At 38.7% G+C, this 18,415-nt stretch overlaps 1 protein-coding gene across 2 annotated transcripts in view; it reads right to left on the bottom strand.

Annotated features, from left to right (window-relative positions):
- Nucleotides 1-1,960: 1,960 nt before the first annotated feature.
- The window catches only part of tmod3.S (tropomodulin 3 S homeolog), a 32,323-nt gene continuing 15,868 nt past the window's right edge, over nt 1,961-18,415 (bottom strand). The window contains 7 exon segments of one of the 2 annotated variants that reach the window (NM_001086773.1): nt 1,961-4,301; nt 7,593-7,737; nt 9,227-9,370; nt 12,756-12,863; nt 13,084-13,214; nt 13,609-13,680; nt 14,740-14,862. In NM_001086773.1, the coding sequence (NP_001080242.1) occupies nt 4,267-4,301; nt 7,593-7,737; nt 9,227-9,370; nt 12,756-12,863; nt 13,084-13,214; nt 13,609-13,680; nt 14,740-14,862 (758 nt within the window). In that variant the 3' untranslated portion in view covers nt 1,961-4,266. 2 annotated transcript variants of the gene reach the window in all.

The raw sequence follows: 18,415 nt of genomic DNA, 5'->3' as shown, positions 1-18,415 counted from the left end.
AGAATAATAGGGGTATGCGTGTGATGGTAGGAAACATCCTCTGCCTGGAGTCTTGAAGATTGATTATCCAACTTACAAACGCACACCCTGGCCCTCCTGGAACTTGAATCCCTGGTGCCCAGCAAAACGGGGGATCGGCCGACCCCTCAACAATACAAAGAAAGAAGTTCACTGGCACTCAGGTAATGCTAGCAGGGTGAGACTCTTGCTTTTAATTTATTTAGTGCGGCATGCAACGTTTCGGGGACAACCCGAAATAAAGGGGTTGTCCCGGAAATGTTGCATGCCGCACTAAATAAATTTAAAACAAGGGTCTCACCCTGCTAGCATTACCTGAGTGCCAGTGAACGTCTTTCTTGGAGTCTTGAAGATGCCATTGGACAATATTCCATGAGAATAAGTCTGCTTAAAATCATTTAAACATTAAATGAACCCAATGGGATTGTTTTGCCACCAAATCATGCAGGTTAGTTACTATCAAGTGCAAAATACTAAACAGATTCCATTAAATGATATACTACCATAAGACTAATATTAGATGGCACATGAAATATCCTGTTCCTTAGTGTATGTCAGCGCGGTCTACAGCACTGGCCAGCTTAACTATATTGCAATATATGGACAAACATATGTTTTGTTTAAAGTGGAGGGCATTATGTGGTAGCTTAAAGGGGTTGTTCACCTTTACAGTAACTTTTAGTATGTTATAGAATGACCAATTCTAAGTAACTTTTGAATTGTTTTTCATTAAAGGGATACTGTCATGGGAAAACATTTTTTTTTTTTTTTAAATGAATCAGTTAATAGTGCTGCTCCAGCAGAATTCTGCAATGAAATCCATTTCTCAAAAGAGCAAACAGATTTTTTTTATATTCAATTTTGAAATCTGACATGGGGCTAGACATATTGTCAATTTCCCAGCTGCCCCTGGTCATGTGACCTGTGCCTGCACTTTAGGAGAGAAATGCTTTCTGGCAGGCTGCTGTTTTTCCTTCTTAATGTAACTGAATGTGTCTCAGTGGGACATGGGTTTTTACTATTGAGTGCTGTTCTTAGATCTACCAGGCAGCTGTTATCTTGTGCTAGGGAGCTGTTATCTGGTTACCTTCCCATTGTTCTTTTGTTTGGCTGCTGGGGGGGGAATAGGGAGGGGGTGATATCACTCCAACTTGCAGTACAGCAGTAAAGAGTGTTTGAAGTTTATCAGGCACAAGTCACATGACTTGGGGCAGCTGGGAAATTGTCAAAATGTCTAGCCCCATGTCAGATTTCAAAATTGAATATAAAAAAATCTGTTTGCTCTTTTGAGAAATGGATTTCAGTGCAGAATTCTGCTGGAGCAGCACTATTAACTGATGCGTTTTGAAAAAAAAAAATTTTCCCATGACAGTATCCCTTTAATTATTTTTATAGTTTTATAGTTATTTGTCTTTTTCTACTGACTCTTTGCAGCTTTCAAATGGGCGTCACTGACCCCTTATAAAAAAACAAACAAATGCTCTGTAAGGCTACAAATGTATTGTTATTGTTCCTTTTTATTACTCATCTTTCTATTGAGGCCTCTCTCCTATTCATATGCCAGTCTCATTCAAATCAGTGCATGGTTGCTATAGGAATTCGGACCCTAGCAACCGGATTGCTGATATTGCAAACTGGAGAGCTGCTGAATAAAAAGCTAAATAACTCAAAACCCACAAATAATAAAAAATGAATTGCAAATTGTCTCAGAATATCACTCTCTACATCAAAAGAAAAAAGTCAATAGAATTTTAAAGGGATGGAGTGTATGGTCTAGGAGTATATTCTAGGAGATTGTAGTCATGTAGTCAAGGTTGCTTTTCCAATGAGGGGGGGGGGGATTTAAAAGAAACTTTATGGCTGATCTGTAATATAAGAAAGCAATTTACTTGTAATAAATTACCACTAAATGTCCTTTAGAGATAAAACAACTATATTTTGTATAAAAGTTTTTATTAAAAAAAAAAAAGGAACAAAACAATAATAAAAAGGAAGTTTCAGACAGAAAAAAAAAGTTGCAAATTTTTTTACATAAGATAGATATATATATATATATATATATATATATATATATATATATATATATATATATATATAGCCTGAAAACAATGTTTGGCACGACAAATGGGTTATAGCGAAGACAATACAAAATATACCATATCTACATTCAGCATTTAAAGTCAGGATTGGTGTTGCTGTTGCAATGTTCTCAATGCAATGTAGTATGTGTAACTAACAGTGTATGCAGTTGCAGAGAAGTTTCAGTTAACAGTATAGTATGTTTCATATGTTTGCTTGCTCTTGTCTGTTTTCAGCACCTGTCATTTTATAGTGCAACTGTCCTGCGTGTAAGATGATAAATCTCAGTTTAGGGACAAGCAAACTTTGGGGTTTCTCACCAGTTGAGCTGCTGGGAGTTACAGTTAAATCAAAGTTTGCCATCCCTTCCATAGTTAATCTACATACACTGATACAATGAAGTAGCTTACCATTTTTGGTAGAATTTATTTCCCTGATAGAGACAGCAGGGTATTGTCGACGCAAGAAACCCCTGAGTATTTCGGCAGAAACTAAACTGTTATGAGTTAGAGACTTTTGTGGGCTTCACAAAGCATAATAGAGCAATTTTTAAAAATGGTGCCGTGTCTACTGCTGAACTAAACAGTAAAAGAGCTAGACTTTAGATTTTCCTACCTTGTGCCCCCCCCCTCCTCCAAGGAACTGTAGTTAAATAGCAGCCATAGTTACCTGGGTTGTTGTCCTGGTCTGAATTCTAATAACAGTATCCATAACTGATGGGAGTTCATCTAGTTAAAGCACCTCTATCTACTTACACACAAAATCATGGGAAAATGTATAACTCTTGGCAAGTAAAGTAAAGCAAACTAGAAACTTGTGCAGCTCAAAAATTAAGAAGTGATCTACAAAGTCAGATGTTGTATAGTGGTTCAATATTGATGCGTTTGTTTTAATCTAGGGGTAAATTGATTGTAAAATGGTCCTTTCTTATTTCAGGTCTTTAGTTACAGTCGGCAAAAAAGACTTAATAGCAAATCAAAGTCTGTATTTCAATTATTTTCCTTTACACAATATAGTGTAGCTTGCTGTATGTACAGTGGAAACTGGCATTTTGCCCTGCCAGATAGTTTACTAATGAAAACAGCAAAAGCACATCATGTGGTCATATATATTTGGCGCTTTTCCTATTGTTGTTTGTAGAGAAATCTCAGGTTATTATATCAGTAGAGGCAAGCCACAGCGCTACTCCCACTCATGTATAAATGTCGATATGCAGTTGTCCTATGGGACCTGAGGAGTTTTGTCTCAGGGAAAAGTCACAGACACAAAGTTGAGAATTTTATCCTGAAAACGACACTGTGGTTACGGCCCCTGCAGCTGATCAGTTCAATGGATGGCATCATTTTTTTTTTTACAGGTTAAACTGGCTGTGTTTCCCCGCACAATGGCAATTTGCACAGAACTTTATTAGACTTTTATTATTATTCTAAGCTTTTTGTCTTCCTGATGTTTCCCCGATATAAGCAGCCAAAACAAATTCCATAAAACTCCTATGTGCTATTACCCCTACAGTTTGAGGAAAGGAGAATTCATATGGAACCCTACTTAAGAACAGGTTATATATAATGATTTCTCTTGAAGACATTCCCTTTGACCTCCATACAGGTAAAAAAAAGCTACTGACAATCCCTTAAGAAAACATTTTTTAACATCTGAACACTGAAACTCAGAAAGGATTACCTACAATTTCCTCATGGCGTCACTTCATATGGAATGTTGCAAGTGTATTCTCGGGAACAATTGGTCAGCACAAGCGCGACAAAAAGGAGCATGAGCAAGGTTGTCCACTCCAACTGGCTGAATACTTCAGTAACAAAATCACTTTTTTTTTCCACTTGAAAAAAGGCCGTGCAGGCCTGAAATGTTGTTCGTTCCAGATCTAAGCCAGAAACCTAATAAAGGCTTTTTAAGATTATACATAATTTGGATGGTGCTGTGATTTTGTTACTGACGTTTATTCTCGGGAAAGGCTTTGAATTCAAATAAAGACGCTATATTTTTCCACAGTTACTAAAGAATGACAAGCACAATCAGATATTGGTTTGCAGTTTTCCAGTATTCTTCCCTTCTTCCCAGCCCAAAGTCCGCGGCAAATAACCCCCGAATGGAGAAGATCATCCAGGAATGACCTTGAAATCTCCAAACAATGTTTCCTGGTTGGTTTAATGTTTATTCACGGTCCCCTTCAACTCTCCGTTTTCGCACTGTATTAAGAAAAAAAAAAAAAAAAGCTCCGTTAGTGAAACAGACAATACCTAAATATACTGAAATGTAAAATAAACCAAGAGAATGTCATGCCAACAAGACAAGTGTGATTATGATTAGGAAGTTTACTGTTAAGACATGCACGCTGCCTGTTACAATGTACTGAGAAATGTTAACTATAATATTTTCACAAAGTAATCAAACTGCCATGCCATTTGTAATCTAGCATTGTAATGATGAGGGTTGTATATGCACTTTTAAGATAAGTGCACCATGGGTGTCTTGCTAGAGCAAGTTATATAAAATAAAATATAATTGTACTGGGGTACACTTTCAATATATGGTTATGAAAGAGGTCATATTTCTAAAGTCTGTGGAGGGGCAGACATGAATTTAAAACAGATTTGGTTAGACTGACATGAGTCTGCCCATTTGAAGCACCCTCTCACTATGGAAAATATTTGTATTGGCCCTACATACAAGGTAGTGATGTGTGGGCCGGCCCGAAAACTGCGGAACCCAAGGGTCGGGCAGGTTCAGGCTGACCTTGCACTCTTCTTTGCAGCAAGTGCGGGTTGAGCACTTCTGCTCTCCCCGCCCGCCACTGTCAAATTCTTGCCTTCCGACTATTCTTCTTTCACCATTCTTGGTAGAACGACTTGTGTGTTTAGGATCATTGTCTTGCTGTATGAACAACTGTCTCTTGCGATCCAGTTCACAGACAGATGTCTTGACATTTCTCTGGTACAGTTCAGAAGTCAATGTTCCATCAATGATGGCAAGCTGTCCAGGCCCAGATGCAGCAAAACAGGCCCAAACCAGAACACTTCCACCACCATGTTCACAGTTAAATAAGGTTCTTATGCTGGAATGCAGTGTTTTTCTCTCCAAATGTAATTCTCCTTATTTAAGCCTAAACTTTCTATTTTGGCTTTGTCTGTCCACAAAACATTCTTGCAGTATTCGTCTAGTTTGTCTACATGATCTTTAGCAAACTGTAGATGGTCAACAATATTTTGGAGGGAGAGCAGTGGCTTTCTCCTTGCTACCCTGCCATATACACCATTGTGTTCAATGTTCTCCTGATGGCGGACTCATGAACATCCACATTCGCCAATGTGAGACAGGCCTTCAGTTGCTTAGAAGTTACCCTGGGCTCCTATGTAACCTCTCGGGCTATTAGACACCTTGCAGTTGGAGTTATCTTTGATGGTCTATCACTTTATTGATGGTCGATCACTTCTGGGTAGGGTAACAATGGTATTGAATTTCCTCCATTTTTACATAATCTGTCTGACTGTTGATTGGTGGAGTGGGCATCAACAACTCTTTCTGAGGTCCTCAGACACCTTGTTTGTTCGAGACATGACAAACATGTGTGATCAGGCTTTGCTGGATTCCCGTTCTTTAAATAAAACAGGGTCTTTCGCTCACACCTGAGTGTCATCCCAATGACTGGAAACACCAGATATGTCATCGGACCTTTTTTCCCCCCAATCAATACATGACCAAATAATAGTTTCCTTGGTTTAACTAGGTATTCTTCATCTACTTCATCTATTTTGAAAATCAGATGATGTTTTAGGTCATATTCATATGAAAATCTAGAAAATTTTCTTTCAAGCACCACTGTAACTGCCCCTAATCTTATTCAGAGAGAAGCGGTTACATTAGCTTTGCTGTGTTTAAATTAATACTTGCATGCTTTCACAGTTCCCGTGAAAGTTGTGATTTTCATGAGCGTATAGCTACTGTATAGAAGTCACTGAGATGTAAAATTATTACTTTCCTCGTGTTTTTATATCCATAAATGCACAAAAACGCTTAATTAGTCTGCATATGGATTGTTAGTTAAAATAAGACACCGCAAAAAAGAATACACACACTAGAAAAAGATTGTGTGCATGAAGCAGGAACAGGCATACACTTTAACCTGGTTGTCCCTGTAGAATCAAGTTTGAAGAACTGCCAATGGATTGGGAGGAGCATTAACTCAAATACTCCATACTGAGGTGTACAAGACAGCAGAAAGAAAGATATAAGCAGCCAAGAAGTTGCATAACATCCCAGTCCAACTGACATTAATGCTGGAATTATAAAAAGATGAATGTCAGTTATCATTCGCATCCGATACTTCCTTCCCTATGCAGCAGAGTAGAAGAACAGATGTCTTGAGCTAAGACTGCTGAAAGAATTACAAGAAAGAAAATAAAAGGACACAAGAAACAGCACAGTTATGGGATCTGTATTTGTCTAGTGGAGCACTAAACACAAACCAAATTCTTTTTCGTTTGGTGATATAGGTTTCGGGTTATTATTAAAAAGAGAATGCAAATTAATCAAAGAACTGTTTAGATAAATAGGAAACTATGAAAATGTCTATTATGCTACTTTGAGGCTTTTTAGAATGCAAAACCTGTACCTGTAGCACAGAATCCTTATATTTACAGAAACTAAAGTTAAAATAGATGATGAGATGGTACAACATTGTTGTGTGGGTGGTTTGACTCTGGCATGTTCCATTATTTCAAATTTAAGTGTTTCTTCCTCAAGGGTTGTTGACAGTCAAAACACCCTGCGTGCTACTTTCTTTGTGTAAAGTGTGATGTTGTTAGCAGGATTTTGTGTAACCAAAACCAAAATTATGGTTTATATACAGAATCTTCTAATTGCTTTCTTTAAAGGGAAACTCCACACAAACATAACTTAAGCTTTTTGAAAAGTAAACGTAATTTCAAGAAACTTTGCAATAAAAATCAAATATTTTCATGAGCCTCCTACTCTCCTGCTGATCTGTCTGACTACTTAGCTGAGCAGGCTGACTACTGCCATCTGTCCTCAGCCTGCATCCTCCAAACCTCACAATTCCCTGCACACGTGTTTCAATAAGGAACAGAACATCACAGTGCAATGCATTGTGGGTTATGTAGTTCCTGCATGCTGTCTGTAAGCTGTGGAGAAGTTGTTATAATTTGTAACATCAGGGTTTAGTCCCTCCTTCCCTGGCAGGATTTCAAATGATGCAGAAAGAGAAGAACTGTTAAACAGCTGGATTTCAGCATAGAAAATGGCATTTATTGATACTTTTTGAAGAAACAGGTTAACTTGAAATGTATATCTTCACCAAGGCAAATCCGCTTTCATTTAAACTGCACTGATGCCTTGGGTATGCACTTCTAGTGTCTATGTGTCACATGATCCCCTATCCCAGAAGGTGCCAAAAGCAATGTGGGAAATACTGGCACTTTACAGTAAATCATAATGTAATATTCAATGAACTTTGATCTTACCAAGATCATTATTCTTTGTTATTGCAGTTGCTGCCCTTGTCCGTGGTCCCTGCTGTGTAAAGTGGTAGCCAAACTTCAGAATTGTTGAGGTTTCCTCAAGCAGACGTGCTATCTCCATTTCCACTCCTGTTCCTAGCTGTTGTCTCTGTTTTGTTAAGTGAAAAAAGGAATTGCATTAGTCTTGAAGGACAACAAAAGGTCCAAGAATAAAGATACTTTCATTTTATTGTCATTACAGAATAACTAAAGCTTAAAGGGGAAGGATCGCCGGTACGGATCTATTGCGCATGCGCCAAAAGTCACGCGCATGCGCAGTAGATCGTACCGGCGAAATGATCCTACTGCGCATGCGCCAAAACGCCGTTCACAGCAGGAAGAAGATCGCGTGGAAGAAGATGTCGTCGGTGAACTCCCTGGACTGGACCTGCGCAGAAGGGTAAGTAACAAGTTAGGGGCATTTGCCCAGCGGGACGGGTAGGCCAGGGGGGAGGATGGAGGGTGGGCAACAAACAGGAGGGGGGGTGGGGGGTTTGCGCCGACTAGGTTTCCTTCCCCTTCAAAGGGGTGGTTCACATCTGAGATAACTTTTAGTATGATGTAGAGAGTGGTATTCTCAGACACTTTGCAATTGGTTTTAATTTTTTATTACTTGTATTTTTTGAGTTATTTAGCTTTTAAACAGCAGCTCTTCAATTTGCATTTTAAGCAATCTGCTGGCTAGGGTACAAATTTCCCTAGCAACCATGCACTGTTTTTAATAAGATACTGGAATATGAATAGGAGAGGAGCTGAATAGAAAGATCAGACATATCATGTAGCAATACATTTGTAGCCTTACAGAGCATTTTTAGGGCAGAGACACATGTGGAGATTCGGGGAGATTTAGTCGCCTGACAACAAATCGCCTCTTCTTCAGGCGACTAATCTCCCCGAACTGCCTTCCCGGCGGCTAGAATGTAAATCGCCGGCGGGATGGCACTTGGAGCACTCCATTATCCGAAGTCACCCAAGGTTGCCTCACGAGGAAACTTTGTGCAACTTCGGAAAAGTTTTGATAAATCTTCCCCTCAGTGTCTTAAAATGTGATAAGCTTGGAAATAATTTTAAGTAGAACATTTCACTGCTGCAACAAATATTGATTGATTAGGCACTGGCATGATTTAATTGGGACAAATTAATGTGAAATATGAAAAATGAAGTTGTCCCGTCCCACTGGTCAGGATGAACTGGATCAATTCATTGGGAATTCTGCCTGTAGAGCAGTGATCCCCAACCAGTAGCACGTGAGTAACATGTTGCTTAGCAACCCCCTGGATGTTGCTCCCAGTGGCCTCAAATCAGGTGCTTATTTTTTAATTCCAGGTAAGTTTCTGTTGCATAAAAACCAGGCGTACTGCCAAACAGAGCCTCCTATAGGCTGCCAATCCATATAGGGGCTACCAATTAGCCAATCACAGCCCTGATTTGGAATCCCCAGTGACCTTTTCGTGCTTGTCTTGCTCCCCAACTCTTTTTACATCTGAATGTTGCTCACGGGTAAAAAAGGTTGGGGATCCCTGCTGTAGAGTGATGCTCTCAAACACAGGGAAATGTCATATGTAGTTTTACTAAATAAAGGCAAACTATCAATTTACCTGATTATCAATTTTGATCTCTTGCAAGGCTTCATTTTCTTTCAGTGCTTCTATCAAGGCTAAAATTCCAGCTCCAGTGACAAAATTAGATTCAATGTTAAAACTTCTCAGAGTTCTGTTTACTTTCAGCATGTCGGCATATGCCTAAAAAAAAAAGAAAAGAACATTTGGAATGTAATGGAGTTTAGTTTATCCATTTCTCATGCTGCATTATTACTTTATTTACTGCATGGGGAACCTGCAGAATATGCAAAGAGTATGAGTTTAAGGTACAGTTTGACTTATGCTTAATTAGTCTAACCCATAAAGTTACACATATGATGAGCTAAGAAAGAATAATTACATACACAAAAAATGTAAATGTATCCAATTTTTTGTTTTGTTTTTCTGTTCTGCCTGTTATTTTATTGTGGATACTCCTATCAATATAGCAGGTTGATTGTTGTGACAAGGCCACACCCAAAGGGGTGGTTTACCTTGAAGTAAAAATGTTTGTATATTATAAAATGACGTTTTCAACTCTGCATATAATTTTTTTTTTTAATTATTTGCCTCTCTCTTCTACCAGTTTCCAGCTTTCAAATGGGGGTCACTGCCCCCTGTAGCCAAAATCCACTGCCCTGTGTGGCTACAATTGTATTATTAAAATGATTTCCAGAAAGAATTAATGTAAGTCTCAACAACAAGCCATTGTTGAGAAGGGGAAAAAACAGAAGAAAAATATAAAGTGTAATACGTCAATACATTTTCGTATACACAAAAAGTAGTGGTACACAATCAATCTCACCGCTCTTTGCAGCGTCAGGTGCCGAATGTGACTCTGTCTGCTCAGATCCAATCCAATCTCCAAAACATATTTCAGCAGCACTCCAGTTCAGTGAAAATATAATTTATTTGAGAGACAAGTGAAGCAACTATTTGGCCATAACCAGCCCTTTATCAAGCTTGATAAAGGGCTGGTTATGGCCGAAACGTTGCTTCACTTGTCACCCGAATAAATTATATTTTCACTGAACTGGAGTGCTGCTGAAATATGTTTTGGAGACGTCAATACATTTTGACACCCATGACACTCAATAAACTGAATCAGTGCATACCAACTAAAACATAAGTGTAAGTGTGAATAGTGAAAATAATTACATCACACGTGTTTGGTAAGGTGGATGAAGAAAGGTTCAGGTAAGTTTAATACCCACACTAAAGACCAGGATCAGTCCAGTAGCTGATTATACTCACAAGAGCCCCAGGTTTAAATGGCATAAATTAAAATGCAAATGTCCAACTAATACATAAGTGTAAGTATAAGTGTAAGTCCTAACCAAACACGTGTGATGTAATATTCCTCACTATTCACACTTATGTATTAGTTGGTATGCACTGATTCAGTTTATCACGTATCACGAGTTTATCACGTATCACGAGTGTCACGGGGGTCAAAATGAATTGACGTATTACACTATATATTTTTTGTTTTTCAGTTTTTCCCCCCTCTCAACAATGGCTTGCTGTTGAGACTTACAGTAATTCTTTGTGGAAATCATTGTTTTGGAGGCAAAAGAGAACCTTATTGGATTACTGGACTGGGGATACACTGGGTTTGAGATTTAAAGTGAACCTGTCACCCAGACACAAAAAAGCTGTATAGTCCTTTTCAAATTAAACATGAAATCAAATCTCTATTTTTTATTAAAGCATTCATAGCTGTTGTAAGCTCATTTAAAAATCTCAGCTGTCAATCAGATATTGTCTGCCCCTCCTCTGTCTTAGGCACAGAGGCGGGGCAGACAATTACTTTCACTTTCCATTCAGCACTTCCTAGATGTCACTGCCCTCCTCACATTCCCTCAGTTCTCTTCACCATTTAATTGTGTAGCCAGAGCACGGGGGATGGACATCAGGTCCCCCATTCTGGTGCACAAAAAAGATTCTGAGATGATACAAGGCTTGTCTTAATAACACTGTCCACAAAATGGCTGCTGCCTGCTTGTTATAATTATGAATTCCCAGACTGAAGGAAACAAGATTCAAATAATTTACATAGTGTAATTAAAGTTCATTTTGCTTGACTAATGTGATAAAATAGGATTAGGAAATTGTATTATTATAGTTACTTCTTATTTCTTATCTTTCTACTCAGACTTCTCCTATTCATAATCCCATCTCTTGTTCAAACCACTGCCTTGTTGCTAAAGTTAGCTTCTGAAATACCAAACTGGAGAGCTGCTGAACAAAAAGCTAAATAACTGAAAAACCATAAAAAATACAAAATGCAAACCAATTACAAATTGTCTGAGAATATCAATGTCTACTCTACATCATACTAAAAGTTAATCTGAATGTGAACTACCTCTTTAAGATCAGGACAAAGGAATCTTATATCCAACATTCTATTGAGACTGCTACAAACTTTGATAATGCCACTAACCTATATGACGAATCAGAACAAATTAAACTTATTACACAGAATATGTTGGCAGTTTATAAATGTATGATTCAAAGTGCTAGCGTATTTCAGCTGGTGTAGCAGAAGCCAAAATGGTTTCTGCTGCCTCCCAATCACTTCAATGTTTCCATTTTCTCTGTAATAATAAAACAGTACCTTGTACTTGATGGTAAACTAAGTTGAATGAATCCATATTGTTGTCTAAACAATGTTATTGGGTTTATTTAATGTTCAAATGATTTTTAGCCGACCTAAGGAAGGCAGATTCAAATTACGGAAAGATCGCTTGTCCGGAAAACCCAAGGGGGCAAATTCACTAACCTCCGGAAATTCGCCAGCGACAGCTTCACTCACATCGCCAGGCGAAAATTCGCCAGGACAACGCTAATTCACTAAAAGTTGTGTCCGAACAATGTCGAAGTTTCGCTAGCGTTAATCGGCAAACTGAAGTTGTGTTAGCGTTGGCTAATTTGCATACTGCAGGAAGTTACATTTCAATGGACGCATATGTTGCAGCAAATACATTACACTACACAAGCCCAGGGAACTTTAATAAAATAAGAGTTGTTATATTGCCCTACACATGAGCCCAGTGTATAGTTTATGTGCCATATGTTAAGAAATGTGGGGGGGAAGCCGGGTACCCTACGATCTTTTGCAGCCTATCACCCTGAAAAACTGAAAAGTTGCCAGCGTTTTTTGGGACTTAGAAACATTTTCAATTTTTTTTTGAGGAAGTTCTATCTACTCTATTGCACTTTGCCTGGTCTGAGGTGGCGAAGGCAAGTCTGGCGCAAGAGGTAACGTTAATTAAGATCGTCATCTTGGTGAATTTGCGTAGTTACGTCCATTCGACAGAGCGAAAATTTGCCTGGCATTAAAAATTGCGAAGTAGCGCTAGAGTCTATCTCCTTCACAAGCAAATTTACGGCAGCCGTAAATCGGCGAAGTCCTGAAATGACGCCATGCAATTTTTCACCAGCGTTAGTCACTTCGCCCTTTAGTAAATTTGCCCCAAGGTCTCAAGCATTCTGAATAATATATCTCATAACTGTACTACAGTTTGTTCAGATATATGTTACTTACCACAGCTACAGGATCGTTGCTTCTTGTTGCTGCAATGCTGAATTTTTTCACATGGGTGTTTTTCTCTAATGCCTTTGCATAATCTTTCAGTGTTGGAATAGGGATATTCTGAAATGGAAAAGCATTCATTTGCAAACGCCTAAAACACTTGTGGGAAGTATGATAACACTGGAGATATATTTATTAAAGGTATAAATATTCACACATATACTATAGAAAGTGACACAAGCTCATTTCATCCTGTGAGTTGGTGGTGCTCAAGCTAGGAGATATTTGCCTTAGGCAGGCATGTTTAAAAAAGCATGGAGGTTTTTTTTTCAATCCGTACCTTAATATTGTTTAAATTAACTTCAGTCAAACGTGCGTCGTTGTCTCTTATTCTTTTCAAGGTCTCTTCCACATTGGTGGGATTTGGAGGCTCATCAAAAATGGGCCTAACAGGTTCTGCTTTGACCACATCTGAAAAATGAAACTGTTAATTACCTGCTGCTAAAAATGGAAGATGAACTACTGCTTACATTTCACTGCAGGCCACTAAAGTCAGTCTAGGTAGGATAAAAGAACCAACTTGAGAAACAAATACATGGAATTATAGTATCCTCTGACCAGGTAGTAGGTGGGATGCTGACAGTTTTACTTTAGGTTGTACACTATAGGGTGGACATCACCAGAATATACGAAATAAATACAAAAACACATTTGTTTATTATTGTCAATAATGTGGTGAAGGGTGACTTGACTGCCCCCAAATGTTACCTGTATCCACATATAGTGAAGATAAGCCCAACCATCCCGAACTATAACTAAAATACAATGATTACAGTGTGTAAGCGTGAACTAATGTTGTACTTACTGGGGAATCCTTGACTATCATAACCGTTGCTGGTACCACTGCTTGGCAATAGGGTGGGCATTCCAAGGATAGCTAATCACAGAAGCAAAGACAGAACAACTAAAACATCGGTTTTCCTGCACATACATGGCTGTGCAACATAAAGTTTGTTAATAAAAAAGTAAATCTGTATAATAATTAGATGTTCTTAGGAGTGGTTTACCTTTAAAGGGGTTGTTCACGTTCAAACACTTTTTTGTAGTTCAGTTGGTTTAAGATAGTTCACCAGAAAAAAATACTTTTTCCAATCACTTTCTATTTTAATTTGTGAACGTTTTTCTAATATTGAAGTGTAAAGTTTCATTTCTCACCTTCTAAAACAGCTGCTGATTGTCTTACAATATTATCTATGTCATACTAAGGGTCAGGGCAGATTATGGTAGTCGCCGGCAACAAATCTCCTTTTCTTCAGGGCGACTAATCTCCCTGAACTGCCTCCCCGCAGGCTAAATGTAAATCACAGGCGGGATGGCACTCGGAGTGATTCCTCATCAGGCGACTTCGGAAAACAAATCGCTCCAAGTGCCATCCCGCCAGTGATTTACATTTTAGCTGGCGGGAAGGCAGGGGAGGCAGTTTGGGAAGATTAGTCGCCCTGAAGAAGAGATTTGTCGCCGGGTGACTAATCTCCCCGAATCTGCCTGTGTGCCCTGACCCTAAAAATGAATTCAAAAGAAAACAATTCCTTTAATAATATATGTTTAGCCTAAAAATGACAACTCAAGTTTAGCACTTTTATCTCTTTAATCCATTCAATTTATTGTGCTTATTAATGTATACGTTACAAGTAAAGGTCCTTTCAGTTATAAGTGTTTACATCAATTAGTATGCTCCCCATTTGACTAGGAAGGATGTTGGCCAGCACCACCAAAAAATGAGATCTTCATTGGGATAAGGCATTTGAATTCAATGACATACTGTAGGTAATAAAGTGGCAAGAAGTAATTTGGACATTGGGCCACAGGATCAAATACTGTAAGAAGTATAGTTTAGTAGATCTGCCAGTGAGTTTATTAGTGTTTCTCTATAGATCTGGGGGGGTTTCATAAAACAAAGAAAATGTTCACACATTTGTTTCTTCTCCATGCTCACCTGCAAGGTCACACAGCTCTGTATCAGTAGCACTAGTCAATGCCTCTTCCAGTTCTGGATCAAGAGAAATGTTCTCTTCTTTACGGAAGTCCAAGGGCTTTTGTTTTTGAACAAATATTTTCCCTACAACGAAAAGCACAGTGTTAGACATCATCCGTGCCAACCTTTCAAACACTTCCTGCTGAAAATCAACTTGTTTGAAAGTCGCTGAAATGTTAACAAATTTTGCATTGCGGAGCACGAAGTCACAGTAACACAGATATTACATGTTTATTTCTACTGATAAATCTGTATGACTGGTAAACTGCAAAATTAAACATTAATTAACTGAAGTGGTGAGCTGAACAAAACCAAGAGTGGTAATTAGAGCAGCAGGAACTTAGCATTAGCCTAACATGTTTAAACAGCAAAAAGGTACTGGAAATGAATTATACTACTCCCCAGTGAGTCCAGTGAACAGCCTACTTTCATCCTCACACAAAAAGCTCATCTGTTGCGATGGGTGAGGTTTCAGTAACAGAGGCTGTAAACTACTACATAAATATTACATTCTGTACATAGGTGCCATTGTTCTCTCAATCCAAACATCTGAAGTGCTGTGTGGCTACTTAAGAAGGTACTAGCCCAACAAGAGAGGCCCAAACATGTGTGTAAGCATTCCTTAACGCCATTTGAATTCATTGCTTTGACTGAAACGACAGCCAGAAGTCCTGTTGTGAGAACATGTTTTGCAGTTAGCCCAAAATAAAAAGCACAATGGAAATTATGATTTCATTTGCTTAGCTATTGAGCCTATTTACTGTGAAACCAAGCAGTGAAATTGTCCAAATGACCTTGCCTTTTCATCCTGGGCTGTGTTCTTATACACTCTGCTGCACACAGACGTGATTGTTTTTGTTTTAACTCTCAACCAAGCAATTTCTTTTAATAAGCTATGAGTGCAATAGATCAGCAAGCTGTATGATTCCAGGAGCAATATTATAAAGGAGGCAGTGATGCTTCTGAGTTTGCACACTCCCAGGTGAAACAGAACATACTGCATACTGGGTGAAGCTGGACATGTGTTGGGAGTTTCCTTAAATGAAAAGGATCTAGGGGTCTTTGTAGATAACACGTTGTCTAATTCTGGGCAGTGTCATTCTGTGGCTACTAAAGCAAATAAAGTTCTGTCTTGCATAAAAAAGGGCATTAACTCAAGGGATGAAAACATAATTATGCCTCTTTATAGGTCCCTGGTAAGGCCTCATCTGGAGTATGCAGTTCAGTTTTGGACTCCAGTCCTTAAGAGGGATATAAATGAGCTGGAGAGAGTGCAGAGACGTGCAACTAAATTGGTTAGAGGGACGGAAGACTTAAATTATGAGGGTAGACTGTCAAGGTTGGGGTTGTTTTCTCTGGAAAAAAGGCGCTTGCGAGGGGACATGATTACACTTTACAAGTACATTAGAGGACATTATAGACAAATGGCAGGGGACCTTTTTACCCATAAAGTGGATCACCGTACCAGAGGCCACCCCTTTAGACTAGAAGAAAAGAACTTTCATTTGAAGCAACGTAGAGGGTTCTTCACAGTCAGGACAGTGAGGTTGTGGAATGCACTGCCGGGTGATGTTGTGATGGCTGATTCAGTTAATGCCTTTAAGAATGGCTTGGATGATTTTTTGGACAGACATAATATTAAAGGCTATTGTGATACTAAACTCTATAGTTAATATAGGTATGGGTATATAGAATTTTAATTAAAAGTAGGGAGGGGTGTGTGTATGGATGCTGGGTTTTCATTTGGAGGGGTTGAACTTGATGGACTTTGTCTTTTTTCAACCCAATTTAACTATGTAACTATGTAACTATGTAACTATGTAAGACTTGTTCACACTACCAGGTTTGGTCACATTGTTGTGGTCAGCCTGAGAAAAAAACGTTGATAACAGTGAACAAGTAAGTTTATGTCTGTGCTTCGCACAAGCCACAGTCGCTCAATGACATGTCAATAATCTCACCCATATCATCATCATCATTTATTTATATAGCGCTGTCCATATATCTCTAGGTTTGGCAAGAATATCAATTGGATATTGGATATACATCTAATGTTTTATCTCTCTAAAAGAGAATTTTTATACCTCTATTCATGGTCAAGAACACCACAACACCAGTTTAATGCAGCAGCTCAAGAATATATATTGTATGTGCTAGTCAGCTTGTTATATGAGGGAACTTGAGTGAACTGTCCTAAACATGGAATAACTGCTAAATGAAATAATGCAATTCAGTCAGACCTCCATCTATCTTTTTACAGAAACAATGCAACAAAAATGTTTTTTTTTTCCTATATGTATCGCTTGCTGTCCCTGCATAGATATGGGTGAGACATAAGGGTCACAGCCCCTAGTTTGCTTGTCATTGAGATGGACAAGCTAGAAAGCACCAGCAGAAGCAAGGAGCAGAAGAGCTCATATTTACAATCTGCCTATCAAATACAGAGTTGCCTTGCAACTGACAGTGCTACATATTCCACCTTTCCCTTGGTACCGGTGATTTATGCAATCAATTCGCTTACCCTTGAGTCCATGGCAAGAATATATTAGCCCTACGGGCTATGAGCGTAAACAACAGCATAAGCACAATGAAAAGTGTACATAGTACAGGGGTACCATTAACTGTGTTATATCAATGCAGGAATGTCCTCTGGAGTGATAGAATTCCTTTGAGACAAAGTTACAGATTAACTGGACCCTAGGGAGCCTCAGCCATTCCGTATAATTAACATGTTCAAGCTTAGCTGTTGTTTTAAAATGCTGGGAGTTACTTGTTAGCAACAAAAAAAAAATCAGGATATTGTTATATTGGCATATTTGACCTAATTGAGATTACCAAACAAACCATAATATTGTTGGTGCCCCAGACTGAGTGCATAATGTATTTTTATTCATGGTTATACACTAAAGTGGTTATGGGATGAAAAGTCCTGCAGTATTGACAAATTTGTAGTCAACAAGTTAAACCATGACAAATTGTTTTATTGTCCAAATGCCTTGTAGATTAATTTTTGTCTCAACCATATTGCTGAAAGAAGCTATGAAGGGATATGGTCACAAGCTATGGCAGAAAGAAGAAATTAAGAAAAGCCAGTCAATATATTATAGGTGTACCAAGTGTGTAAATAGAAATACCACACAACTGTGTAAGATGCAACCCCACTTAATTACGTACAATAGGCAAACATCAAACATTCGGTACTTATTCTGATGCCATGCCCTGGAAGAAGGTACAAACTATAGGTTTGCATAACATGTATTTACCATGTAGATCTGTCAAAAATGTCCCACAATGCAACAGAAAGTAGTTATGAAACTGCCCAGGAAACCCCTTACTGTGTAAGTTTCCATGTCTAGGTCACTTTTATCTGTGCATGGCATCAGAATAAGTACCAAAGGAAACAGAAGGAGAGCATCCCTTTAAACTAGTGATGTGCAGGTCAGGAAAACTCAACCCACACCTGATTCTAAAACTGCCAATTGTTACCACACCCTACCCATACCTGTGTCACCTCGCTCTGTACACTACTCTGGATCCAAGACAGGGAACCTTTGGGAGCAGTGGAGGAATGTACTTCCCCAGCACCCAACCCTAACCGGCAATGATTCGTCAAATTTCAACCCGAATTCGCCCAATT

Source organism: Xenopus laevis, chromosome 3S, assembly GCF_017654675.1.
Source record: "Xenopus laevis strain J_2021 chromosome 3S, Xenopus_laevis_v10.1, whole genome shotgun sequence".
NCBI classification, from domain to species: domain Eukaryota; kingdom Metazoa; phylum Chordata; class Amphibia; order Anura; family Pipidae; genus Xenopus; species Xenopus laevis.
Note: the sequence above shows the minus strand (reverse complement) of the source record. Positions and strands in the feature narration are given on the sequence as shown.